This window comes from Ostrea edulis, chromosome 4 (genome assembly GCF_947568905.1).
Source record: "Ostrea edulis chromosome 4, xbOstEdul1.1, whole genome shotgun sequence".
Lineage (NCBI taxonomy): Eukaryota > Metazoa > Mollusca > Bivalvia > Ostreida > Ostreidae > Ostrea > Ostrea edulis.
In genome coordinates, this window is record NC_079167.1 from 3,324,230 (window position 1) to 3,351,739 (window position 27,510).

At 41.0% G+C, this 27,510-nt stretch overlaps 1 protein-coding gene and 1 long non-coding RNA gene across 9 annotated transcripts; one reads left to right on the plus strand and one right to left on the minus strand.

The window, feature by feature from the left end:
- Positions 1-294: 294 nt before the first annotated feature.
- LOC125669942 (cerebral cavernous malformations protein 2 homolog) lies at positions 295-27,154 on the minus strand. Of its 8 annotated transcripts, none has more exons than XM_048904807.2 (12): positions 26,987-27,137; positions 12,408-12,512; positions 12,161-12,244; positions 11,027-11,128; positions 10,623-10,710; positions 10,295-10,496; positions 9,603-9,623; positions 8,469-8,610; positions 7,234-7,387; positions 6,102-6,222; positions 5,626-5,710; positions 3,512-4,429 (listed from the first exon to the last, which is right to left on the minus strand). In XM_048904807.2, the coding sequence occupies exons 1-12, from the start codon at positions 27,038-27,040 to the stop codon at positions 4,403-4,405; spliced, it is 1,185 nt and encodes a 394-aa protein (XP_048760764.2). In that variant the 5' UTR covers positions 27,041-27,137; the 3' UTR covers positions 3,512-4,402. The 8 variants fall into 8 exon arrangements, with proteins under 8 accessions (XP_048760761.2, XP_048760760.2, XP_056017659.1 ...); XM_048904805.2 differs by having other exon boundaries at positions 5,626-5,725; XM_048904804.2 differs by lacking the exon at positions 5,626-5,710 and having other exon boundaries at positions 295-4,429; positions 12,408-12,509; positions 26,987-27,154.
- On the plus strand, positions 12,530-15,006 carry LOC125670451 (uncharacterized). The gene is made up of 2 exons (XR_007368207.2): positions 12,530-14,570; positions 14,778-15,006. It is a non-coding gene; the product is annotated as an uncharacterized LOC125670451 (long non-coding RNA).
- Positions 27,155-27,510: the final 356 nt, after the last annotated feature.

A 27,510-nucleotide genomic window follows, 5' to 3' on the forward strand; every position in this document is an offset into this window, starting at 1 on the left:
GTAAGTTTACAAAACATTTGAATCGCCATCTCATGACTATAGTGTTATAAAATGTATAAATCTTGATGTATAAGCGAGCTACCTTAAGGTAAAGGCCTCTTGCTTATCATGGCTAGGTGCTGTTTGTAGGGGAGTAAAGACTACATCATCAGATTTTGGCCCCAATCCTAACCATATCTGTTTCCTATACCCTAGTGTAGTTGCTATATACCACATTTGGTAAAAAACTGGTCAGTTCCAATTAGTTTTTTTTTCAGAAGTTTATGACATGGGCACAGATAACAACAATGAAAATGACATTAAAAACTTTTTATTCCACCCACTTCTCATCTAGTAAAATGTATTTTAACAGAATGCCACGTTCAGTCTTAAACATCACGGGTATAAAACTTGAATAATTTAATATCTTTCCATCTTAGGAAACATATTTAAGATGGCTCACTACACCCTGAAAATAGTTTCTCAAATCAGCACAAATTGATTTAATCATAAAAGATATGATGATATATAATCAGTTTATATGCCAAGAAGGCAGAAAATATGCAAATTTGGATAAAAGCATGATTTTCAAAAAAATTATTTCAACACATATGAACAAAAGACTGGCGGATTTGAACTCAAGATATGCGGTTCACCAGTCCTATGCTTTAACCACCGAGCTACGATGATAGACAAAGAAATTGATCTATACAAATAATTTCACAAAACATTTAAATCACCATCTTGTGACGTGGTGTCATACAGAGTATAAGCTTTAGTGTAGTGAGCTACCTTAACATCATTTCCTGAAGTAAACAAACAAAAAAACTTAAGATTGGATGTATTCACAGCTCTCTCAATGGCTATTGTTGGTATTTTAAATCATCATTGATATTCCAATGGTATAAATGTTTACCAGTAACAACTGACATTGGCAACAAATCTTGCAGGTTGACCACAATATTGCAGAACTGCCAATGTGACATTTCATACGTCCATCCTTCAAAATGGCCACCATACTCTGTCACATCAAAGATATTCTCTGTCATTTTACCCCTTAGATGAAACAAAATGATGAACAATTCAAATACTTTATAAGGGGTCAAAATATTTAAGGAACTGTTGTTTCTATGAAATGTTTTACTTGTGGTGCATAATGATGCTTGCCTGGCTATCATTTGTTGACACTTGGTTAAAAAGAAGAAAATGGTGGTGATGATTGTACTCTGTTACAGCAAAATTCAACTGGTTTGTCATGATTGTGAATCGAAACATTTCTGTTCATCGTAACCACTGGTTAACATATATAGGTAACCGCTCATCGTAACCACCGGTTAACATATATAGGTAACCACTCATCATAACCACCGGTTAACATATATAGGTAACCATTCATGGTAAACACCGGTTAATATATATAGGTAACCACTCATTGTAACCACCGGTTAACATATATAGGTAACTGCTCATCGTAACCACCGGTTAACATATATAGGTAACCACTCATTGTAACCACCGGTTAACATATATAGGTAACCACTCATTGTAACCACCGGTTAACATATATAGGTAACCGCTCATCATAACCACCGGTTAACATATATAGATAACCACTCATTGTAACCACTGGTTAACATATATAGGTAACCACTCATTGTAACCACCGGTTAACATATATAGGTAACCACTCATCATAACCACCGGTTAACATATATAGGTAACCGCTCATCGTAACCACCGGTTAACATATATAGGTAACCACCGGTTAACATATATAGGTAACCACTCATCATAACCACCGGTTAACATATATAGGTAACCACTCATTGTAACCACCGGTTAACATATATAGGTAACCACTCATTGTAACCACCGGTTAACATATATAGGTAACCGCTCATCATAACCACCGGTTAACATATATAGATAACCACTCATTGTAACCACTGGTTAACATATATAGGTAACCACTCATTGTAACCACCGGTTAACATATATAGGTAACCACTCATCATAACCACCGGTTAACATATATAGGTAACCGCTCATCATAACCACCGGTTAACATATATAGGTAACCGCTCATCATAACCACCGGTTAACATATATAGGTAACCGCTCATCATAACCACCGGTTAACATATATAGGTAACTGCTCATCATAACCACCGGTTAACATATATAGGTAACCGCTAATCATAACCACCGGTTAACATATATAGGTAACCGCTCATTGTAACCACTGGTTAACATATATAGGTAACTGCTCATGGTAACCACTGGTTAACATATATAGGTAACCACTGATTAGCAGTGGTAATTACTGGTTACCATTGATAACCATTGTTCGTCACCTTCCCAACAATTACTGAAAACCCCATTCACATTGTAAGGCTACCAATGTTATCCTTGTCAAACTTTAGTACTAAAGGCAGCCCATAACATGGGTGTGTTCAGAGTAAACCCAATGGTACCATAAACTAATTTGCCAATAGTATATATTTTAGTCATTGGATTCTTGTGTATTCTGAATGAGTTTGGGCTACAAATGGTAAGAAATTCAACAATGGTATACCATTGACTGATCAGTTAGCGAGAAATGTCAAACAACAATATATCCATATCTATGCATAATTTTGCAGCAAGATGTGTTTAGAAATATGTACCACTATTTAAAAATTCTGCTGATGGTAACTTTTGTCAATCAACGGTAGTACGAACGCACCCATTTTTTTTTATCTTAGGAAGAACTGTGAATTGTTCCCACTTGCATCATTTGTGCTAACAATATTTTGTTCATCAACAAGGCATTGTGTAACTTAAAAAAAAAGACACACCTTCAACAAAAATTACAACAACAAAATCTTCACTTAATCAATACAATTAATCAATCACTTATTCAATAAAATCAATCAATCACTACTGATTCAGTCAATCTCTTAAACAATCACTTAATCACTACTGGTTCAATCAATGTAAGTGAACACAAATGTACAAGTAAATGTGGACTATGTTTAAGAATCTTATTGGAATACATTTTAAGTCAACATTCAAAAACAAATAGGTAAAAAAAAATGTATATACCTGTACTCTATCTCCACAATTCACAACATACAACCTTTCAATTCATATAACTGAACAAGTCAGCACCACAAAGCAGAGCATCCCTATGCAACTATCATTAATGTAAACACAGCATAAAACAGCATGCAAATCATTTCGACAATGAAATGGTTTGTGGGTTGTTTTTTTCTTTGTCATCATACTAGATACGATGTTTGCCAGCATTGAAGAAAAATTAAATGACACACTTTAATATTTTATCCTCCATGACAAATAATTCACCGTCATTTTTTAGACCTACATTAAATTCAGCTTCACTTATTGTCAACATGTTTCAGTTCTGTAATATATTGATTTACCACAATATCATGTGAATGAAAAACTTGCACAACTCTTTTAGTTGAAAGATAGAGAAAAAATTAAGGCAGCATACATCGTAATATTACATGTACTAACATCTAACTTTTTTTCGTCCTGACAAAAAATTTATACCTGCTGCTTTCACAGTTCATGTAGCTGAGGCCATAATAGGGGAAAATACAGTAATCAATACACATCAGTATTAAACCTTGAATGAAACCCTTTAACGATGTAAATATATCAGAATTATACTCATTCTCTCACCATCACACACACACTATCACATTTTTATAACCCTTCCTCATCCAATGCCAGGGATATAATTAGACTTGAATAACATGCATCACATATCTATGTACATCCCACAATAAACCTTCCATTGTTTTCATTTCTCACTGAAGGCACTGTGACATGCATGTGAACTTTTGAATCTGTTTCATTATTTACACCACAGATAAACGGAATTGTTTGTAGTATTGGGGATATGAAAATAATGGAAGCATGGGGTTATTTGTATAATCAGCGAATTAAATAAAGGCACTTTATACAGCACTTCAATAATATATTTGTATTAAGCTGTGTTTGATGCTGAAGCTCTTCATGATTTACCATACGCTACAGGAACTGATTTGTTTTAAGTACAATGAGATGTACCATCACTTACATACAAATGGGCAATCTAAAATAACGTAGTATGACTGGGATAGAGGCAAGCTTTTTTTTTTCAATCATATTGGAGCACATGCTCACACAAAATATTGTAGATGAATATCACTTCTTTTGCACAGCTTCTGATGCCAGCACCAGATGCTGGCAAGCAAAATGCAGTCAGGGACTGGGTACAGCTGATTGAAGACAACCATCATAGTCTGCAACAAGACTTTCCCCAGTAAGCTATGGTGGATAAGACAAATATGTTGGAATGTCCCCAATGTTGCTGTCAATCTGAGCAAGCTGTGTAGAAATCCCTTCCAATACACTGTCAATGTCACTTTGATCATTAGCGGTCATGTCGCTCATGGAACGTCTGCAAAGGCAACATGAAAATTCATGTAGAAGTATTTCATATGGAAATTATTTAGAATGTTTAGTATATACATGGCAGTTCTATATGAAAGGCTCTTTGATTAAGTTCTGAAAAGGAAACTTCACAAAGCACTGCAGGTTTATGTATAAATGTATGAAATAAACTAAAATACTAACCTATTTTCTGTTAACAAATATAACCTGACATTAAGACTTGAGATATTGGAATGAACAGGTACTATAATGCCCTATGAGACCTTTCCCCAGCCTGCATTTGCCTGCAAATCTTGCAGCAGATTCTTGTAACAAGAGTGCATTTTCCATCAAAACATATTTGGCATCTATTCCCTCAATATCCAGCAAGTGTTCTACGAAGCTGACAAGTTAGAAGATGAGCTCATTAGTAAACTTAAACTTTACCTTCAAAAATGTATTCAGCTGTCACAGACTTGACTGCAAGTCCAGAACCTTGCACAAAGACTTTGGTATTTATATTGAACCATAAAAGCAGTGACCAACCCTCCACATTTCTGATTATAATGGTGTACAAATATGGAGCTGAATGAATACACATTGTAAACAACCGTACGGTAATACCCAACATAATTATCTGGAACAGCAAATTTTAATGATACTGAATCTTGTCCTTGAATAACTCTGGAAAACCAGAACTAAATTGCTCAAATGAATGAGATTGATCATATAAACAGAGTTTAATATTATTCAAACTCAGATATAGACTTAATGCTCAAGTTTTTTAAAACATTATACATACTCAGTTACCCAGCCAGAAGATATTATTGAAGTAACAAATGCAGTGACGAAAATTCAAAATGACCGTACAGTTATTTATGCAATGTGCGAGTATGTACTCTAAAGATCATCCACAAATGCCACTTTTTGAAGATAATGGTCATATTCCTTTGAAGCTAAATTCAATGGAAATATCCAGATAAAATTTTCTTACAATTCATACAACTTCTGATATTAAAGTAATTTTATCTCATTTTTAAAATACAATTTTTTTTTGGTTGAACATGGCTATTAGGGAAGTTTATGAATTGCCTCGGGAGGAAAATGGCCAATGCATCAAAAAGTGACAATAGTAGATATAAGCAGCCATGGACAAAGTTTGACCCTGCGTGAGGGGAGTTAACTGTGTAAGCACACATCTGCTGAAAAGTGGCATATGATTACCATAACAGAGGAGGCCGAGGCCATAAACTCCAATTCACTATCCAGGTCATCGTCAATAATAGTGGAGCTGTCACTGATGGAAGGACTACAATCAAACTCCCTGATAAAATTTAGTAGTCACAATTACACTGAGTCTGCTCCCATTTTAGTGGATAATCCAACCTGGTGTCAATGACATTGTCCCCAAATTCCCAATATGAATGATAATCATTGAAAATTCAGTCAGTTTTTAATTTACTTTCTTCCATTTTTCTATGTCAAATACAGGAAATATATTTTGTAAATATAGGCATATGTATCAATTACAAGTACTTGCTATTCATGCACTAATGATGTGATGAAATACACAGTGAACTTGAGATTTTAAGGAATTTATCTACCAAGGTTACAGATGTATTCACACACATACAATGTACATGTATATCATTATTGTACATCTTAAAGCTTCTAATGCACAGTTTCTGCTCTATACTTACGGGTACATGCGAGGAAAACTGTTGCGACTTGAAGATGTTCCATTTTCGAGCACAATTCCTTGTTTTTTCAGAAAATCCAAGAATTTATCATAATGTTTCTCATAGATGAAAGGACACAAACCTATAATCAAACAAGATATAAAAATCAACAAAGTTTAAAAGAATCATAATTGAAGCACTAGTACATACATGTATTCATTTTATCAAATACACTGTTCTGAACGGAAATTGTTGTGTGCAATGTTTGACTATTGATTTTTGCTTGCCAAATCAATAATTGATGATGATTTACAAATTCTACATCCACATGATTTGTCATATAAGAATTATGCTCGCCTCCAAAGTCCTATGAACATGGTGGCTTACTTAAAAATTTCAACCTCCACTACCTTAAAAAATAAATTCCTTTATCTTCATGATACCCATTCAGAAAGGGTAACGACTTTTGTGCTGTGAGTAGTTACAGATTATGGCAAACCCCTAAAAAACTTTCTTTTATTATTGGCAGACCCACATAAAAGTTTCTACCATTGATCACAGGCTCCTAAATATGTTGGGTTTTTTTCCATATGCTATGAAATTTTACACACAAATATTCAACAATAACCACTAAGAATACCCCCCCCCCCCCCCCCCCCCCCCCCCGCTTACCCCAATCTCCCAAAGGGTGTTGGTAATAGGAATAAACTGCCTCTTTTCTGAGTGTAAAAAACAAATGGCATGACAAACCGAACCATATTGCTACTTCGAAGTCCAGTGCGTGTGACCTTTGACCTTTTGACCCCAAAATCGATAGGGAACATCTTCATCCCATGGGTAGTCCATATGTATGATACGGTGACTGTAGGTGGAAAGGATAACACTTTAGAGCCCGGAAACCATATTGCTACTTCGATGTCCAGTGTGCTTGACCTTTGACCCCAAAATCAATAGGGAACATCTTCATCCCATGGGTAGTCCATATGTATGATATGGTGACAGTAGGTGAAAAGGATAATGCTTTAGAGCCCGGAAACCATTGCGTCTACAGACGGACGGACGGACAGACAGACGGACAACCCGATTCCAGTATACCCAAGTTGTGGGGGGTATAATAAAACATGTACCTCTATTTTTCTCAAAACAAATTTACCAGATAAGAGAGATTTCCTTTCTTTCCCATACAACTGATACACCTCTTGGAAAACTGCAAGAAGATCTTGAGGATTCTTGGGTGTAGGATCATTGATTAATTTCAGCAGAGTGGAGAATTTGGCAAGTTCATCTACAGTAAATTTATTCTTCAACTGAAACAAAAAGATTAATATACTCCTTTATTAGCACAAGTGTTGGATTGGGAATTCCTACTAAGGGTAGACTAAAACTAAAATTAGACTGCCAGAAAGAGCATATCCCAAAAATTGTTTACCATTACTAGTAATTTGTAAACTAAAAATCCTCAGACTGTACCTAAACAAGCTTCATCAAACTGAATTCTGAAGAAAGAATAAAAAATGTTTTACTTCACTATGTCATGTAAAAAAAAAAAAAAAAAAAGAAAAAAAAGTTTTGACATCATAACAAATGATGTAGCAGTGTAAAGCTGTCTCACATGGGTAAAGTCAGTCTCACACTGTAAATAATGTAAGAAAATTCCATTTACTATTCCATTTTCACAAGCAATATAAGCATAATTTCAACCTAGAACTGTCCTTTTGAGACTAATACCCCCCGCCCCCGGGGTTATAAGAAATGCATAACTTCAGTTTAAGAACAATGTATTTACAACGTTTAAATCAAATCTCTTCATGAATTTTGAAGATATACTCATTCTAGTTTAAAAAATTATTAAGTTTATAGGTAGAAAAAAACCTGTAAATTGAAGAAAAATTTCCAATCAATATGAAAATACCAGGTGCACATCTTCATATGGTGAGTAACGAGTGTACAGATTTTCAAAAAAATCCATGATGCACTAGTATCTTAGAACATGCACGGACAAAATCATGTTTACAGACAGACGGACGAACAGATGGACATGATGAGGTCCAATATACCCCCCCCCCCCCCCAAATTACATTTGCAGAGGGTATAAAAAAACCTCTCTTTTTTGCATATTATATTTAAAGACAATAAATAAATGTCCTGTTAGGTCATTAAAAAGACAGAATGACTTTTCACCTTTTATTGTGTTGGCAATACAGTTAACGAGGTTCATATATTGAACACAAAAGTTAATCAACAAACAAGTAATCGTACAAACCTTTGACAAAGAAGCTGAAAACATATCATATCCTAACTATATACATTTGTTGAGCGGAGTTGAATCACTACACAAGACGGTATTTAGTGGAGGGGCTTGGTATTCTAATCTTTCAGTTATATTACCTGCTCCAAGTACGACCTCAAGAGTTCTGCCTGAACGCTCTGGGCACTTTGCATGCTAATGTCGCTGGTTGCAACACTACGAGATCGACCGTTCCTCAGAGAAGGCCTATGGTCAGATAAGTTTTGCTGTGAGCCGGAAAAGCTGAAAATAAAGTACTCTTTAAAAGAAATTCTCCTTCAGTTACAATCATTTCTCCTGAAGCTGAAAATAAAGTACTCTTTATAAGAAATTCTCCTTCAGTAACAATCATTTCTCCTGAAGCTGAAAATAAAGTACTCTTTATAAGAAATTCTCCTTCAGTTACAATAATTTCTCCTGTTTTTGTCCGACAAAGTTTTGAGAAAAAGAAAAAAATCTAATACATAAATTTAAAAAGTAAATAATTTCTTCTATCACCCACAATTTAGTTAGTGTTTCAACATATATTAGTATCAAAAACCACCCAACATCTATGTCATTTAATGCAATAGCTGATAGCTTGATAAAGTCACCTGTTTTCACACACAAAAATACTGTTAAGTGTTGAAAATACTAAAGAAAATAATTTGTAGTGAGCAAAGAAGAATCATAACTTCTACTAGAATATAAGGCAAGATACCACCCTTTAGGATGTAGAAATATAAAGTGCAAAAAATCTTCATAATTATGTATATATATGTATATTCATTGTCTATGTTTAATGCCTATTATGTATATATATGTATATTCATTGTCTATGTTTAATGCCTATTATGTATATATATGTATATTCATTGTCTATGTTTAATGCCTATTACGTATATATATGTATATTCATTGTCTATGTTTAATGCCTATTATTTTGTATTGAAACTTTTTTTTTTTTAATCTATAACATTACAAAGACACGTTTACAGAGAAGAAAAGAAATATGTCGAGATGAAAAGCAAGATGGAATATATCTATCTATGAATAAATTCATACATGTAATAAATTTCAATTGCAAGAGTCTTATTAAATCATACTGTTTGCTTGAGATGAAGTGCACTGAAAGTATAATGGTTTTTGTTTTTTCCTAAATGCATTATATTTTCTAGATGGTCAAATATCCTGCTACCAATACCAAGTGAAAAGAGTATTAGGAAGTGATATTTACAACCAACACAAAATCTTACCCAATGTTGTCATGGCTTTCCCTGTAAGCAAGCAATTTATTGACATATCACACAATCTTTATAACATGGTGTTGTTCTTTCAAACTCAGTTTAAAACATAACTCGGGGAAAATGCATGCCCTCATGAAGAGTCAAATCTAGCAGTTTAGTTGAAATGTGGTTTTTCACATTGGAAACGACTATATTTGATAACAGCCTTTCTGTGTCCCTGTTAAATCTTAAAGCTTTAAAAGAAGACTAAAGCTTTCCTTATTTCATAAAAAAAATTCTTGTACAATAAAGTTTTACATAATTTGTCTCTGATATTTACTGTCATTTAGAGTACATAGCTTCTAAAGTGATACATCTCCATTTCAATCTGATTTACAACGATCACTTTTGTGAACAAAGAGCACAGCTTGGACAAACAATTCTATTCTATCACATATGTGTACTGGAAAAATAAATCTATAGTATAAATATAAAGTTTGTCCAAGCCTTCATATCGAGGAAATGAAGAAATAATTTTAGAGAAAATGTCCTTAAGAATTTCAGCTCTTAACTTCAAAAGCATTGTACACAAAACAAATGGACAGCCAGAAAATCCGTACAGAAGGCAATACACCATTTGCTCACTACAGTACAACTTCAAACAAAATAAGAAAAGAAACATCCTCACTGAAAGAAGTCATGGAGTGTCAAACAGAACTTACAAGGAATACTTTCGAACATTGTCATTAATGGTAGGGGATCCTGTGGAGGAACTTTCTACTTTCACAATGGTATCTTCAAGAAGTTGAACCACTGCATCTGTATAGACAAGCTGAAAGCACTGAGCCACATCTGAACATACACGTTCAGCTCGGACTGGACTGTCACAGTTCAGTACTAACAATGAACACCTTTCAGGATTGCCTGTGAAAAAAATTAGCTGAAAATTTTTAATCTGAACAATGAAGTACAAATGCATCACATTTTCTTGTCTTCTTTAATAGAGAAGTGCATGGATATCATCTTTGCTTCATTCAATGGATACATTACCATATTTAATAGCCAATATGTGATCTCCATCATCATTGACATAACATACGGCTGCTATTTCATGGATAGGAACTCTAATGATTAGACTCTGAAACAACAAAGCAAATGTCATTTAAAATCAAAACTAAAGAATAATTTTCTGTACACTTGTAAACAGTACAAAGTATTTGAATATGAAACTGAGATCGTGGTGAATTCTGGTATTTCCATTACATAATGGCACGCAACAATATTCATCTTATTTATAGACTGTTTCAGCATTCCCATTCTCAATGTTCGTAGCTAAAACTGCTACCAAATTCAAAAGCTTGGGTCAATAAATATATGAATAAATTTTGAGAATCATCAATTGACAAAGATAACAGAGGTAATGTTGAATGTATTCTACTTTACGACTCACTAACCTCTGTGTTGTGATCTCTGTACATCAGTTTGATGTTATACCGACTCAAACTTAGTATAGCATTTCTATCCATGGTCACCACCTGAGGGATTGTCTTTTCCATCTATAAATATTCCTTGTCAAATAAACTGAATAACACCAAATATATGTCAATCCATTTCATCATAACTTAAAGGAGGAATAACACATCATCATAATGGCTGACTTCCTTTTAAAGAGGTTTAAAAAAAATTTCAAATTACTTTCTACTAAAACTGCATTTTTTAACTAAATAAGGTAAATTTGAAAGTTTATAATTTCGATATATCATTTTACATATCCTACACTTTCAATCCATATCAAATTTCTCCACTGTGTTATTCCTCCTTAAAACTACCTGATTGCATTCCGCCATTTTATCTCGAGGAATTACAAGCCTGCTATGATTCTATACATTAGCTATTGTATTCAGACAACAAACAATACCATATGCACAGTGGTTGCTCATAGATTTATATTTCACCGGAATAACATTACAAGCACATATAAAGAAGCCCGATAAAGACGCCCAAGGGCCACAATGCTCACCTGAACAAATGCTAATTTCCTCTGTAAAGCATTAAGTTCCATTTCTAATTATGGCTGACAATTCAAGGTCAGAACAAACTTGAAACTATATGACAATGATTGCATACCAATTTGACATACTTTACCCTTGTAGTTCTGAAGCCTTGGGTTTTCATAAGTGTTTTCTCATGTATTCTGATTTCCTATGTAGAACGTCGAACCCCCATTTATATGTGTCAGGTTAAACCCCCTTAACCAGTGGGTCATGGTTTGTTCAGTATGTATGCAAGATACAGTTTTGGATTTTCTGCTTCAGCGCTTCTGAAGAACAATTTTGAAACAATGGTTTGGATTCTTTTTCAACCATTTCTTAATTATCCCTAATTGTCCCTTTAACTGACCATACTTGAAATCCCCTTAATCCCAGAGTGCTTTGTGAGAGGTAAGTTTCAAATTGGCTAAGTAGTTTTTGGAAAAAGTTGAAAATGTGGAAAGTTTACAAATTGATGTCAGACAGACAGCACACAAACTTTAATTAGACTTTCAGCTCAGGCGACCTAAAAATCTGATAAATGTTTGATACAGTTACCTTGCCACGATCTATCATCCTTAGGACCTCTGTTCTGTTTGTGATATCTACATGGACCTGGATATCTTCAATTATTCCTCCAAACTAAAAAACAATAAAGACACAGGTAAGTTAACAATTCATTTACTTTGAATTGGGTAAATTATTTCTTGAAATATATGAATATTGGATATGATTAAAACACCTGATAACTGTATTCTGAAAGTTTACTAAGATGATCTGGAGTTGTTCAAATCTGGATACTGACCTGCACCTGATATTCACTGTGGTCACCATCTTTGTGGTATTCTGAGTGCATGCCATATCCTGTGGAATTCCTGGACTCATTCACAACCTCATAATGAGATTGCTGCTTAAGAAAACATTTAACAAAAGCATTATTTTTTATATTTTATTTTTAACAACTTTTTTGAATGATGAAATTATAAAAATAAGAAAATGATGTGGGTATAGATAAAACAAAGGTTTAGTTGCTGAAAAATTCAGGTTTGGTTACTCATTCTTACATGTTTTTATGGAACTTCGACATTTTAAAGTTGACACTATCAACTGAAGTTTTTTGAGTTGCAAGGCTGTCCAGCAATCTCTGACAAAAAATAAGGGCTAATTTTAGGGCTAAAATTACGAAAATTTAGGGTTAAAATTAGGTATTTCAAAACTAGATTAGGACAGTTTTAGACATTTTTAAAATGGTCTTACTTGCGCAATTTTGACAATAAAGAAACTTTTTAAAAAATACTCTCTGTTCACAAAGTTACAAGCAATAAACAGCTTGACATATTGGTCAAATTTAGTTTTCAAAATTGTTAGAATAGAAATATATTTTTTTTAAAATAGAAATTGACAGGGAAAATTTGGGCTTTTTTAGGATTTTCCCTTGAATTTAACATTTTTAAGGAATTTTAGCAAAACTGGGGGGAAAATTGGAATTTTTTTTAGAAATTTTAGGTCCGCTGGACAGCCTGGAATTAGAAACTTAAAACAGGTATGAACTTTCGCAGAGTTTTCATGTAGTTACACATAAAATCATCTGAAATATTTTTGTTTTTGTTTCTCCTTTCTCCAAACTGGGTGGAATAAAAAGCGTGTGATTATGCACACAAGCTAGTTAATGGAAGATACTTCTGTGTCACTAAAAACATATAAAATTCAGTTTGTTGCTTCATCACAGTACAAAAATGATTTCATCTAAGAAGTTAAACTATTGAATGTTAATTATTGTTAAGCTACATTTTCTAATCCATTTGATGGTAGTATGGTGTATAAATGGAGGAATGTTGGGAAATTGCATCATTCTTTAGGTCTTTGATTTGATCTATTTGGAAAATGGCCGCAAGGAAATGCAAAATTGTAGGTTCTTCTGAGATTGCTATGCTGTCATCTTTTGTCTTCACATCATCTTAAGCCATTTAAAACTTTTTTCAGATTTCCTGACTTCCCTTCTCCAGTACATGATGATATTCACTAAAGGACCACCTTGTCATTCTGGATTTCAAGATGAAAACAGAATTCTTCAGTGAATTCTTTGAAAAATGTGATGTTGTGAAACTATGATGTGTTATGTATTACAGTAATTAATCTTCAGTAACTTTGTCATCTGACAGTGACTTTTTATAGAGTGCAAATTTAATGTTAATGATGAGTATTATATGTCATTTACACTACTAACATGATTAATAAACATATAGAAACTCATTTCTTGTCTTTATTCAATGTCGCCCATTATAGGCTATGAAATACTCCTAAATTTTTTTCTGGTATGAAATAGAATTGAGTCAACTTCACCAAAAACAATATTTAAAGACAAAACAATGATTGTGCTGCAATGTCATCTAGACTGACTGAAAAGCAATCTGCTGAAATACAATTTTCACAATATCATAATAGCTGAACAAAGCTATGTTGTAAGCCTATACATCATGCAAGAAAAATCAGAGACATGATATGTTGTATATGCCTCTTGAATAATATACATGGAATATAGATCTACAGTAAACGTGTATCAGTCGATGCACGCGCACCAGGTTCCGACACAAAATTTTGGTCCAGTATGAGCCCTGGCCTGGGTTTGTGAATTAAATATCCAAATTGTAAACAAAGCTGGGAACTAAATCGCCAAAAGAACGAGGTTAAAGATAACGGCTATTTTAAACACGAGATACTATTGAAATACTTGAGGATTTCAATTATCTGACCAAATATGCACGTTTTTAATAGGATGGACAAAGGCAATCGGTGTTAGAGGCCCAGCGGCCGCGTTATCAAACTTCCGTTATATAAGCCGTCTCCTGCAAAGAACGATAACTCGTGCGTAGGGGCAATAACCTTTACCGTATTTCCGGTTGCAAGAACGTCGAGCCCTACTTTCGCTATAGCCGCGCGCTATTCTCTCGAGCCCTCTACAGACAAGGTAAGCTGTATTTGACGATTATTTTAAAACTTATTGATGATATATTAGTTTTAGAGGAGATTGTGTAATACAGTGTCACAAATTATAAGTGTAATAATGTGCAAGAATTCATGAAAATGAACATGCATAGATGTAGCTGTATCTAGTCTATATGCAGAGGGGATTTACATTTGATATCTGTTCTTATATTTACTTTTTTTGTTGTAGAAAATGTCGTGTGAGTCGTAGTCTACATGCTGTACAAATTTCAGGAGGATGAATGTTCACAGAGTCACTGTCAATGTCAATATAATAAAGGGAGGTGATTGCAGCTTTGAAGTTTTCTTTGGGATGAGACTTGGAATTAATGGGAATTTTCACTCCACAGAGCCTACACATACACTTTAACTTTAATTCATGCTCCATTTCTGTAGAAAAAATAAAGTTTTGAATAGATTTTGTCCTTTTCATTATTTGTTTTTACACAATGTAGCAAATTAGTATGTATATATGCAACAATACTTTCCATTATAAACAAGGATTATTTTAAGTGTATGCATATGAACACACTGATTTACAACATTTAAATGTCCATCTTGGTCTCAAACCACCTATATATTATTTATATATGTGTGCTCAGACTCAAATGAGAAGTACAGACAACTCTCATCTTTTACCAAATATCTTGATGAAAACTTTTTCCTCCGGACACAACTTTTAAAATTATAAATATAAGATTCTTTAGAAAATTTATATGAACTTGAAATTCAGTCATCAACATGTATGGTGAAAGATAAGTAGTATTCACATACTTTTCAAATTAGATGTATATGCAACTTTTCTCCAATCAGAATGTTATACTGCATGCAGCAGCTACCACAGGCATTTGAAATGTGGATACCCCCCATTTATTTTAAAAAAAATACATTCTTTCAAATAAAAACATTCTTTTAATGTGTTCATGCAGTCAATGGTCATTTATACTTAATCACAAGCTGATTTAAAAGTTAATTTCAAATAATTTGTGTTCATGAATTTTCTTTGTATTTTTTTTTTTTTTTTGCATTGTAATGTGTAATGTAATTCATTACTTTACCAAAGTAATTGTAATTTAATTAATTACTTATATGAATGAAAGTAACAGTAATTGTAAAGGTGAAAGTTACAATGTAATTGTAATTTAATGCGTTACATTTTAAAGTAATTGACCCCAGGTCTGGTCATGTATAGCATAATGAAAATACACTAGGTAAAAAACAAAATTTGAAGATAAAAGGGGGAAGAAAAAACAGGTATCCCTTTAAGGTGGGTAGATCCTCAGGTGACTTATCAATATTAATGGTTAAAAGTGGAAAAACTGTATTAATTTCCACTCAATATAGTTTAATCTAACCAATAACCAAAGAAAATGTGTATGTTGCCACCCCTTTAAAGATGTCAGACATACAAAAACAGAAGCATATATCAACATTAAAAAAATCGCACATTTTCGTTAAATAGAATGATGAAAATTATTAAAAAACTTGTTGAAATGACAAATTTTAAAAGTTAACAGTTTAAGAAATCTGATAATTCATAGATATATAAAAATTAATTGTTGATATTAGTGAAATCATTGTCATAGACATGCAGTAGAGGAAATTCCAGCATAGGAGTTATTGCCCTTGACAACATTTTTAAAATTATAAATAATTGATTATCTATGGAAAATAAAAACTTTTTCAGTATCAAGTTTACCAGATTTTTTATTTTATTCAGTGAATAAAATTCCTGTGAAAGTTATATTTCAATCATGCGAAAAATTTGATTAAATAAAGATTTTGCAAAAAACCTATGACATCACATGAGGATCAATCAACCTTAAGACATATTTTCAAGGTAATAACTTAAAATAATGGGAATATTGAAGTCGATTGAGTACACTAAATCGACTTTTGATATCATATATATACAGATATATATGTGTATTATATATATTTGTATATATATATGTATATTGTATATATACACACACAATAATAATAACAATAGATATATCAAAGTCAATCGAGTATACTAAATTGACTTTTGATATATATATATATATATCTTTAAAATAATGGGAACATCAAAGTCAAATGAGTATACTATATCAACTTTTGATGTTATACACACACACACACACAGAGATATATATTAGAAATATCAAAGTCAATTGAGTATATATACTAATTTGACTTTTTATACCATATATCATATTTAATATACTGATCTCCGAGTGTTGCATGTTGGTTTTAGTGCAGTATTTTCTATATATATATTATATAGTCTATATATAATAATTTTAGTAATTTATGTGTACTACTTCTGTTTTATATATTATATAGATCTATATATATATATATATATATATATATATATATATATATATATATATATATTTGAGTGTGTACATGTGTGAGCTAATGATATAAGAGAGGGAGAAAAAATTTATTACACTATACAATATATATATATATCCTCCCATATCCCCCCCCCCCCCCTCCTACTTCCTCAGTGAATGCTGGCAGTGCAGTTCTGAGCAATAAGGGATCTTGTTCATATATGTGATATTTCGTGTATTAACAATTTTGCAGTCGTCTGCGCAGCTGGGGGCAATGTGTTTATGAGATTAATTTGTATTGTTCCTCATGTTGTTAAAATATTCAGCACATTACTTCATTATGTCATTTTTCTGTGCCAGACTTATGAATTTCAGTCAAAGTGTAACCTGTAATACGAACGTGTACCCCCACAAAAAAAATACCAAAAGAATCTACGTATCCTCTATAACCATGAAAAAATTATCGTTTTATTCAACAAAATTCCATTAATGAGCAATAAAATTCTGCAAATATATGTAGTATCTGGGGAGTCGTCCCCAGTACGACCTGTTTGGCAGACAGCTTCCGGAGCCCGGATGACAGTTCCCGCCAAGAGGCATCTTTGAACTACAGCTTGAAGAAGCAAGACGTATACCTAGAGACTAGTGATATAAAAGACAGAAAGGTTCATTCAGCGTAATGCATAGGTAAGTCTGTGGGTAACTCACGGGATTACTGGGTCACTAACACCCTAATTACTTTATTGGCGCCCAACTCGAGGCCACAGGCTTATCGGTGATTTGACAGTTTGTTGTTTTTTCACACCACGCTGGTCAGCCACCATATTGGCGGGAAGTCTCAGTTTGACTTGGAAATTTTTTTTTTTTTCACTTTGAATTAAATTAAGATTTTTGTGATTATTTTAGGATTTAATATTTAATTACAGAATCAATTTAGATTATTGACATTTGCATTTTTGTATATTTGTGCATTGTTGTGTATTATGGATACATCTTTTGATGAAGCGCTGTCTGGATTGGGCTTACGAGCCCACCCAGACACCCCCGCGTCGTGGCCCTACGCTGTCGCAGTTAGCTTCAGGTAGAGTTGATAACCCATGGGGTTATGGGGGGGCTTATGACAGTATGTCAGGTCCCGGGTTAGAGCCATATTCCCAAGGTGGATCCTTGGTTGGCGGCGATCCCTTTGTCACGCCGTCCTTGCCTTCCTGTTTGAGGGAGGGGGGTGGTAGGTTGAGGGGTGCCCCAGGAGGGGGAGTGAGGTTCTCGGACACTCTACTTGGTTCTAGGGAGGGGGACAGCCCAGAATGGGGTATACGGCGTAGGTGGAATTCAGCAGAGAATCTAATTGGCTTAGATTCACCCAGAAAAGGTTCTGGACTCGACACTTCGTGGTCTAGGGATAGGAATAGGTGGGAGGAGGATTTCTTGTCCCCCATGGGGGGGTCAGTTATTCCTAATGTCTCGGCAAGGCCCACACCGGGTAGGGGGGATGGTTTCGACTATGGATTTAGTTCAGGGACTTTCCCGGAACATCATACCCCCTCCCTGCATCCCTACGCTCCAGGGTCACGGAGGTTTTCGGCCCCACTCCCTCGCTCTGGGGCCGATGATCAGGCAGTAGGCCAGCTTAGTCAGAGTTTACCCCTGGGGGGCTTAGGTTCACGCTCACAACGTCCCACTCCCAGACAGGATCCCCCAGTCGCCCCTTTTTCGGAGCCAGGGATTTCCTATGGGAATTATCACCCCCCACAGGCCAGCCAAAGCTATGACCTACTCACAGGGTCCCCACCCCCACATGCCCATCCTTCACATGTGCAAGACCCTTGGGCTGGGGGGAATACCCCCCATCCCCAGCATTCGGTACCTCCTAGGCTTGGCGGTTACGCTAGCACACCTATGCCCTACCCTACCATGATGACTCCACCCTATCAACAGGGACCCTCCGCTTATCCTGGCACCACGGCCTGTGGGTTAGGGGACGAGGGGGGTAGAGTAGCTCACGTTCGGCCCCAGTTAGGTGTTCACGACACACATACCCCTTTCCTTGGACCGTTGGCCCAGGGGCCCGCTCCGGTGCCCCACCTCCCCACGCCCGCCCCTCAGTACCCTAGGTCTGGGGGATACGCGACGGGAACTGGAAGACACGCGCCTAAGTACAAGGATTTGCGGTACGATGGGAAAAGTAGCTGGAAGTCCTTCCTGCACAAATTCGCTCGCTTGGCCCGTAGCCAACAGTGGACCGAGCCTGAACAGCATGACCAATTCTGCTTCTCCCTGGAAGGGACCGCCAGTGATTACTACACCCTGTTGCTGGACACTGATCGCAACCTCTCATTGACCGACATCCTGAGGAGATTTGAGAAACGTTTTGGATCCTCAGCGCCAGACCTGTCACACCAGCTGAACTTCCAGTCAGCGTCCCAGAATGCAGGCGAGTCTTTGAGACATTGGGCAGACAGGGTGCTCACCCTGGCCACACAAGCCTTCCCATCCGTGCCAGATGTTCATACTCACGCCATTCCGCGGCTGTGTTATGGCGCCGAGGACCGGGACGCAGGACTCTATGCCCTGGATGGCCAGCCCAAGACGGTTGAGGAAGCTGTTGATCGGATGCAGTATTACCAACATTCGAGGCAGACTAAGTCGTCAAAGCCTAGGCGGGATGCGAGGCAGGTAGCCCAGGAGGAGGCCCCCGATTCTGACAAGGAACTCAGGGAGATGCGCCAGCGCCTTCAGGAGATAGAGAAGGAACTCCGAGGGCGGACCCCCTCTCCTCGGAGACCTTCATCGCCACCTTTGAGCGGAAATCGGAAGTCAGTAGGTTGCTACAAGTGCGGGGCCATGGGGCACTTCAAGAGGGAATGCCCGGAGCTGAAGGGGAAAACTGAGGCGAACCAGGGTCAAGGGGCCAAGGCCAAGCCTAAGGACAGCCACGAGACGCAGCAACGTTCGTCAGAACCACGAGGGCGGGGAGCCAAGACCCGCCAGTCACAATTTAGTGGAGGGCCTACGCAGCGGGAAGTCAGGGTGCTGACTCCAGAGCGCTCCCCAGTTAGGCCAGGGCCGTGCGACGCTCGCACGGGGACAAGTCGGTTTGCAGGAGGACACAGGCAGGCGCCCTCCTGCATGCGCCGCTCCAGGAAGGGCACACTCCAAGTGCGGTTCAAGGAGGCATCCGAGGAGGAGGAGGAGGAATCCGATGACTGGGTCATAGGGTGGGAGGAGGACAAATACGAGCCCTCTCCCAAGGATATGTTGTCGGGATTCAGGCTCCCTGAGGATATCGTGGTGCCGGAACTGCCCAGGTTTGGGGCAGAGAACCAGGGGGATGGGGAGGAATTTCCGGAGGATTCGGAGGACTTGCCGGATCAGGAGCCCTCGCTCATTCAGGAGGAGCAGGCCGGCGCGTATCTCGCGCCCAGGCCTAGTGAGTGCCCGGAGCCAGTTAAGGCGCAGGTTCAGCCCAAGGAGGAATGTGGGCTGGGGGTGGTCAGTGGCCAGGCAGAGGACGGGACCGTGGATATGCCATGCCGGCATGCGGGAGAAGCCCATGAAGAGTTGCCTGTGCCTATAGGGCAGATACGCCCAACCACCGGATTCATGGTCGAAATGGTAGTCCAGGGAGTCAGACTACAGGCAGTGGTAGACACTGGGGCGGAGGTGAGTGTGCTGTCCACCCGGGTCTACGAGGAGCTCGACCCCAAGCCTCCCATCAAGCAGCATGTGACCTTGGTTCAGGCAGGGGAAAACGCTCGGATGAGGGGCTTCGTCATTGGCCCGGTGGCAGTTTGCCTGGGAGACACAGAACACAACGTCGACCTGTATGTGGCTCCCCTGCAGGACCAAATGCTGCTAGGTATGGAGTTTTTGCATCAGCAGAAGGCCCACTTAGACCTGGAGCATGGCACCATGACCTTGGGAAAGGAGAAGGTCCCTATGACGTTCGGACGCCCAGGAGGGGGACAGGAGGCTCAGGTTTCGGTAACAAAGTCTATCAGGGTCCCAGCTGCCTCAGTCGTCTTATGCCCTTGTCATTTGGATAAGGAGTTGGAAGACTTCGTAGTCAGCCCTCAGATCACACGACTCTCGAACCTACTACTGGTGCCGCACACTTATCACACTGGGGGGAGGTCAGCAGTGACCTGCATTATCAACGCCTCGGACGAGGATGTGTCCATCCCAGAGGGCAGTGTGATAGGTTCAGCCTCGGACGCCGACTCCGGACATAGTCCGGAATGTTTGCAGTGTGGCTAATCCCCACACTGATTCGGGGGCTGAGGTCCCCGAACACTTGAAGGACCTCCTTGATCGCTCGTCCAAGGAACTGACCCCGGAGGAGCGACGGATGCTCGCAGACCTGCTCAACGAATTTCAGGACGTATTTGCTACGGGGGAATTCGACTTTGGTAATTTCACGGCTCTGGAGCATGAGATCGACACAGGCGAGGCTTGTCCAGTTAAGGAGAGGATGAGGCGCACCCCGCTGTTCTTCGTGGACGAAGAGGAAGCACATCTTAAGAAGATGTTGGATGCAGGTGTGATCCAGCCCTCGGTGTCAGAGTGGGCCTCCGCCCCTGTGTTGATCAGGAAGAAGGACGGGCAAGTTCGGTGGTGCCTAGACTACCGTAAACTCAACGACGTGACCCGGAAGGACGTATTCCCATTGCCCCTCATTGACGAGTGTCTAGACACTTTAACTGGCAATGTGTGGTTCTCGAAGCTCGATGCCAACTCAGCTTTTCACCAAATCAAGATCAGCCCTAAGGACAGGAAGAAGACCGCCTTTGTCACGAAGTACGGGCTCTTCGAGTTTGTTCGTATGGGATTCGGATTGTGCAATGCGCCGGCGACTTTTTCCCGTGCCATGAGCCTGGTGTTAAGGGGACTCACATGGAGTATAGTCCTGGCCTTCCTGGATGACGCCTTAGTCCTCGGTAAAGACTTTCAAGGTCATTTGGACAACTTGAAAGCGGTATTCCGGAGATTCCGGGAGTTCGACCTTAAATTCAAGCCCAAGAAGTGTGAGCTGTTCCAGACTAAGGTTGAATTCTTGGGGCGCCAAGTGAGCGGAAAGGGTATTGAGATGGGGGACACTTACATCGCAGCAGTGAGGGAGTGGGCTCCCCCAACCAATGTCAAGGAGGTAGAAAGGTTCCTGGGGTTTGCGAACTACCATCGGACCTTCATAGCTGGGTATGCCCAGTTAGCGTGCCCGCTTTATCAGGTGACAGGGAAAAAACCCTTTGAATGGGGTCCCGAGCAGCGGTCAGCATTCGACGCCTTGAAGAAAGCACTCACTAGTCCGCCTACACTGGCCATGCCTATAGCAGAGGGTATGTTTGTATTGGATACGGACGCGTCAGGGGAGGCCATAGGGGCTGAGCTCAGCCAGATTCAGGACGGGGTTGAGAAACCTATAGCTTATGGGAGCCTTGGCCTGAATAGAGACCAGAGGAAGTATTGCACTACACGGCGGGAGCTACTGGCGGTTGTGAGGTTCACTCGCATGTACCGCCATTACCTCCTGGGAAGGAGATTCAGGGTCCGGACAGACCACCATAGTCTCATTTGGCTGCTGAACTTCAAATCCCCTCAGGATCAGCTGGCCCGCTGGCTAGAGGAACTTAGCCAGTATAATATGGAAATACAGCACCGCCCAGGCCGGCGCCATATCAACGCTGATGCCCTATCCAGATTGCCACACTCATCTTGTGCCTCTGGCGCCGCTTTTACTATTCATCCCAGCGACCTGCCCTGCGGAGTTGCCTGAAGTGCACGAAGGCTCACCAGTCATGGAACACCTTTGTGGAGGAAGTGGATGACGTGGCTCCACTCGCCCGCCCGGGTACTTGGACTTACTTAGAAGAGCCTTCGTCGGACGAGGAAATTGACTTGGCTGAGGACTCGGCTATCAACTTGGCCCAGTGCAAGCCCGGAGTCGTTCCGGAGGGCCACAGCCCTGAGATCAGTGAGGCGGCTTGGAACTATGTCTCCCGAGAAATTCTCGGGCCACCCAGCCAGATAGTGGACCTTGAGAGTGACGACACGGCATCTGGTCCGTTCAGAACCCAGGTACGGCTGCTCACCAGTCCTCAGATACCAGCTGTTGTTAGGACACTTACAGATACCGGCAGTGGTTCCCTGTCCCTCGTAGGCATGACCGCAGACGAGATGATGCAGAGCCAACAGCAGGATGCGGACTTGAAGCTCTTTGGCCAATGGTTGTCAACTGATGGAGAGCCGGCGGAGGGAGAGCTGTTCCTAGCAAGCCCGGCTTTGAAAAATTACTGGATTGACAGGGAATTTTTCATGAAGGATGAGGACCAAGTCCTTTGGAAGTTGGTGGGGGAGGGAGAGTCGAGGAGTCGGCTATTGGTAGTCCCCCGGGAATTGAGGGAGGAAGTTCTCAGGCTGTGCCACGACGTCCCTGCCTCAGGCCATCAGGGAATCAGCAGGACTAAAGCCCGCCTTAGGGAGCGCTTTTTCTGGTATGGCATGATGAGGGAAGTAGAGGGCTTTGTAAGCACTTGTGGGCCCTGCAGCAGGAACAAGCATCCCCAGCGACACGCGCGAGCAGAGATGATAAAGTATCATGCAGGAGCTCCCATGGAGAGAGTGCACTTGGACTTCCTGGGCCCACTGCCCAGGACTGACAGTGGCAACGAGTACGTGCTTGTGATGGTGGATCAATTCACTAAGTGGGTCGAGTGTGTACCACTTCCCTCCCAGACAGCTGAAGTGACCGCCTCAGCAGCAGTGAACCAGTTCTTTGCCAGGTTTGGCTGCCCGTTCCAGGTATTTACTGACCAAGGGCGCAACTTCGAGAGCAAGCTCTTTGCAGCAGTCTGTGAGCTACTGAAAATCCATAAGGCACGAACAACCCCTTACCGGCCCTCGGCCAATGGCCAAGTAGAGCGGTACAATCGGACGTTAATGGATGCTGTCAGGTGCTACATAGACAAGGCTCAGAACAGCTGGGACATACACTTGGCCCAGATAGCAGGCGCCCTGAGGTCGTCTGTGAATCGTAGCACTGGGTTTACGGCTAACAACTTGATGTTAGGTCGGGAGACCAACACCCCGGCAGACCTGATGTATGCTCCCCCCATACGAGGCGAGGACCTAGACTTAGAGGACTATGTGGTGAACCTGGAGAAGTCCATCCAGGCCGCCCACGAGATCGCCCGAGCCCGACTTCGGACTACCGAGGAGCGCATGAAGCGTGATTACGACCTTAGGGTCAGGTTTCGAGCCTATCAGGAGGGGGATACAGTCTATGTCCTGGACACAGCCACCGTGAAGGGGAAATGCCGTAAGCTCAGCCCCTCATGGAAGGGTCCAGGGCTGGTGGTCCAGAAGCTCAGTGCCCACCTCTACCGAGTAAGGACCAAGACGACGGTTATGCTGGTCAACCATGACCGCATGAAAAAGTGCGAGGACCGTGACTTACCTCGCTGGCTTGCCAATGCCCGGGAGAGGTACTTAGCTGAGAAGGGCTCATGTCAGGCCATAGACGAAGGGGTTCATGCCAGAACCCCTACCGGGGCTGTGTCAGAACCGGAAGGCATCCCGAGGACACAGGACCCGGCAAGTCTCCAGGATCCAGAGGTTGCACAGGTTCCCCCGGAGGAACCAACCCCTACACCGAAGCGCAGACGGGGAAGACCGCGTAAACATCGCGCGCCATCACCGGCTCCCCCGAGGGCCCCCTCGGGGAAAACGCGCTATTGCCTCTGCCGCCAGGCGGACGATGGCAAACTTATGATACAGTGTGATAGGTGTGAGGAGTGGTTTCATGGGAAGTGTGTGGGAGTGACTCTGGAAGATGCAGAGAGGTTAGATAATTATGTGTGCTCCCCTTGCTCCTGTAAGGGTACGGGTGGCTCACACCTTCTTCTTTCTCTTTGCAGAAAACAACGTGACGCTGAGTCAGAGGGGGGTTCCCCCCCCAGGAGCTGGAGGAGGGAGCGGGCACGCTTCCAGAGGGACGACTCCTCGTCCCAGAGCGGGAGGAGGCGGAGGGCCACTCCGCCACCCCGCAGGCCCAGCCCAGTAAAGATCCGGGAGGACTTTGGGGACCCCAGGGATGCGGGGGCTCCCAATCGCCCTAGCCCCCACAGCAGTCGGGACTCGGAGTGCCCCCTGCTGTGCGGGGTAGCTACCCGGAAGCTCCGGCAGCATGTCACGCTGACCCATTTGCCACCGGTCTTCCGGCGTGGCGTCCCCCCCTCCCGGGAGGTCTCGTCCATCCGGGAGAGGGTCCTGAAGTGGTTGGCCAGGACCCTCCTCGGCCCAGGTGCCACTCTGTCCGAGTTGGCATCCTCCTTACGGGCCGAGGAGGTGTTCCCGGACCCCCACGGTGGCCTCACACCAGACCTGGTGGAGGCCATGGACAGTCTGTGTCGTAGTGTGGGGGAAGCCCCTCCCCCAGTTTACGAGTTGCGCGGGGACGTCCACCCCGCGCTCCTCCTCCATTGGAGGGCACAGGCTGTCTTGCTTATCAAGATAGACCCCTGCTCGAGGGCGGCCTACAAGAGGTTGGCCGCCAGCGAGAGGATAGGTCGTAGGCGCTTGAGGGACTTCTCTATGAAGCCCAACTCGTCGGGGGGTCCCTCACGCGCCAGAACGAGGCCCTCCTCGGGGGCTCCGGCTCCGGGGACCGCTGCTCCCACGGCGCCGCCGGTAGCTCCTGAGGAGGCCCCGTTCATCCGCCAGGAGCCGAGAGATGCCTCCCCCTTCTCAGACGATGGGCCTCCCCCCCTTGAACCGATTCAGCCAGAGGGGTGGGAGTTGGACTTTGAGGAGGAGGAGCCGGTCGAGTGGTGCCCTCTTGGACCAGAGATGATCGAAGGGGGTGCCACCGACCAGCATCAGGGTGAGGGGGATTCGTCCCCCATGCTCGAGTTTGGGCAGAGCCCTTTGGACGGGGATATAGGGGGCCCTCCGGTCGGTGGGGAGGAGTTCCCTAGGCCACCCCCTGGGTTCGTTACCTCCCAGTACATGACTGCGGAGATGCCTCGGGGGTGGCATGGTGCCCGCAGGGTGACCCTGGCGGTGATCCAGGAGTGGTAAGTCGCTCCTGGATGTTTTTCCCTGGTTTTGGGGGAAGGTCACAGTTTTAGTGTGAGAGCCAGGGGTGACCCTGGTCCACATGGGGGGTGGATTTTATGGGGGGTTTCCCTTTACCACCGGGCAGGGGTGCATGGCCCAGGACAGGCTGTCCTGGTTTGCACTGGGGACTAATTCGGGGGGTTTCTCCGTCAGAAGTTTAGGGGGTGTGGGTCACAGGGTATCCCTGTTCCACACCGGGTAGGGACCTTAGAGGTCTCAGTTAAATTCTTCCGGGAGTATGCCCGGGTCCTCTCTTTGCCGGAGTTTTCCGGCGTCCTCGGATAAGTCTCTCCGAGGGGGCGTGGCGCGCCCACCTTGATTACTGGTTAGACCCATTTCTCCGTCCTTCAGAGAAAACGGGGGGGAGTGTAGTATCTGGGGAGTCGTCCCCAGTACGACCTGTTTGGCAGACAGCTTCCGGAGCCCGGATGACAGTTCCCGCCAAGAGGCATCTTTGAACTACAGCTTGAAGAAGCAAGACGTATACCTAGAGACTAGTGATATAAAAGACAGAAAGGTTCATTCAGCGTAATGCATAGGTAAGTCTGTGGGTAACTCACGGGATTACTGGGTCACTAACACCCTAATTACTTTATATATATTCTTTATCACGATTTGAACTGAAAAAACTAGCGGAAGTCAACTGATTCGAATTTAAATTACCGTAGATAAAAATTTTCTCGCACGATCAGACTTAATTTCATACCGCCGGGCTCGACATTTTGTGTTCTTTCGGAATCTGATGTGTGCGCATACATTTAAAAATAGACTAATTTTCGATAGCCCTCGCGCATGTACCATATCCTAATAGAAAGAAACAGAAGCGAGATTAATAGAATACCCGTGACGTCACAGTTTCAGACGCAGTATTTCAAATATGGTTAACTGAGCAGGAGACGGGAAGTTTGATGGTGGGCCGTGGCCTGGTTGCAATCACTTCCTAACAATTAGACTGGTTTACCTGTCTTCTACGTCCCTCCATGGAATCCATGTTATACCATTCACCATTTTCCATTGGCGTTAGTCGTTATGAACTTGCAAATAGTATCAGTCTGTACTGACTACTCACTGTCTACTCGACTACTGTTATACTGTACAGCAAATTTACAACTTCCTGTTTTTAATCAATGTTATTTAAGCGCTTTAATTATACTATCTAAACCCAAAAAGGTACAATACTGCTGTTTCCGGAAAAATAAATAATTGCAGCAAAGCATCTTAGATTGAATATCAATACATCAACACAGAATGGCAAAGCGTTTTACTATTTATTCGAAAAAAAGATATCTCTTTAACTTCGAAAGATATCTAATTTAAAGAGATATCTCTTAAGGAGGTATGCTACACCTGAGACATTTGATATGGATGAAAAGTGGAGGACATGTACAACAATATTTTGAAATTGAAAACTTTCAAATTTACTTTATTTAGTCAAAAAATGTAGTTTTATTTGAAAGTAATCTGAGAAAAATTTAAAATCCCTGC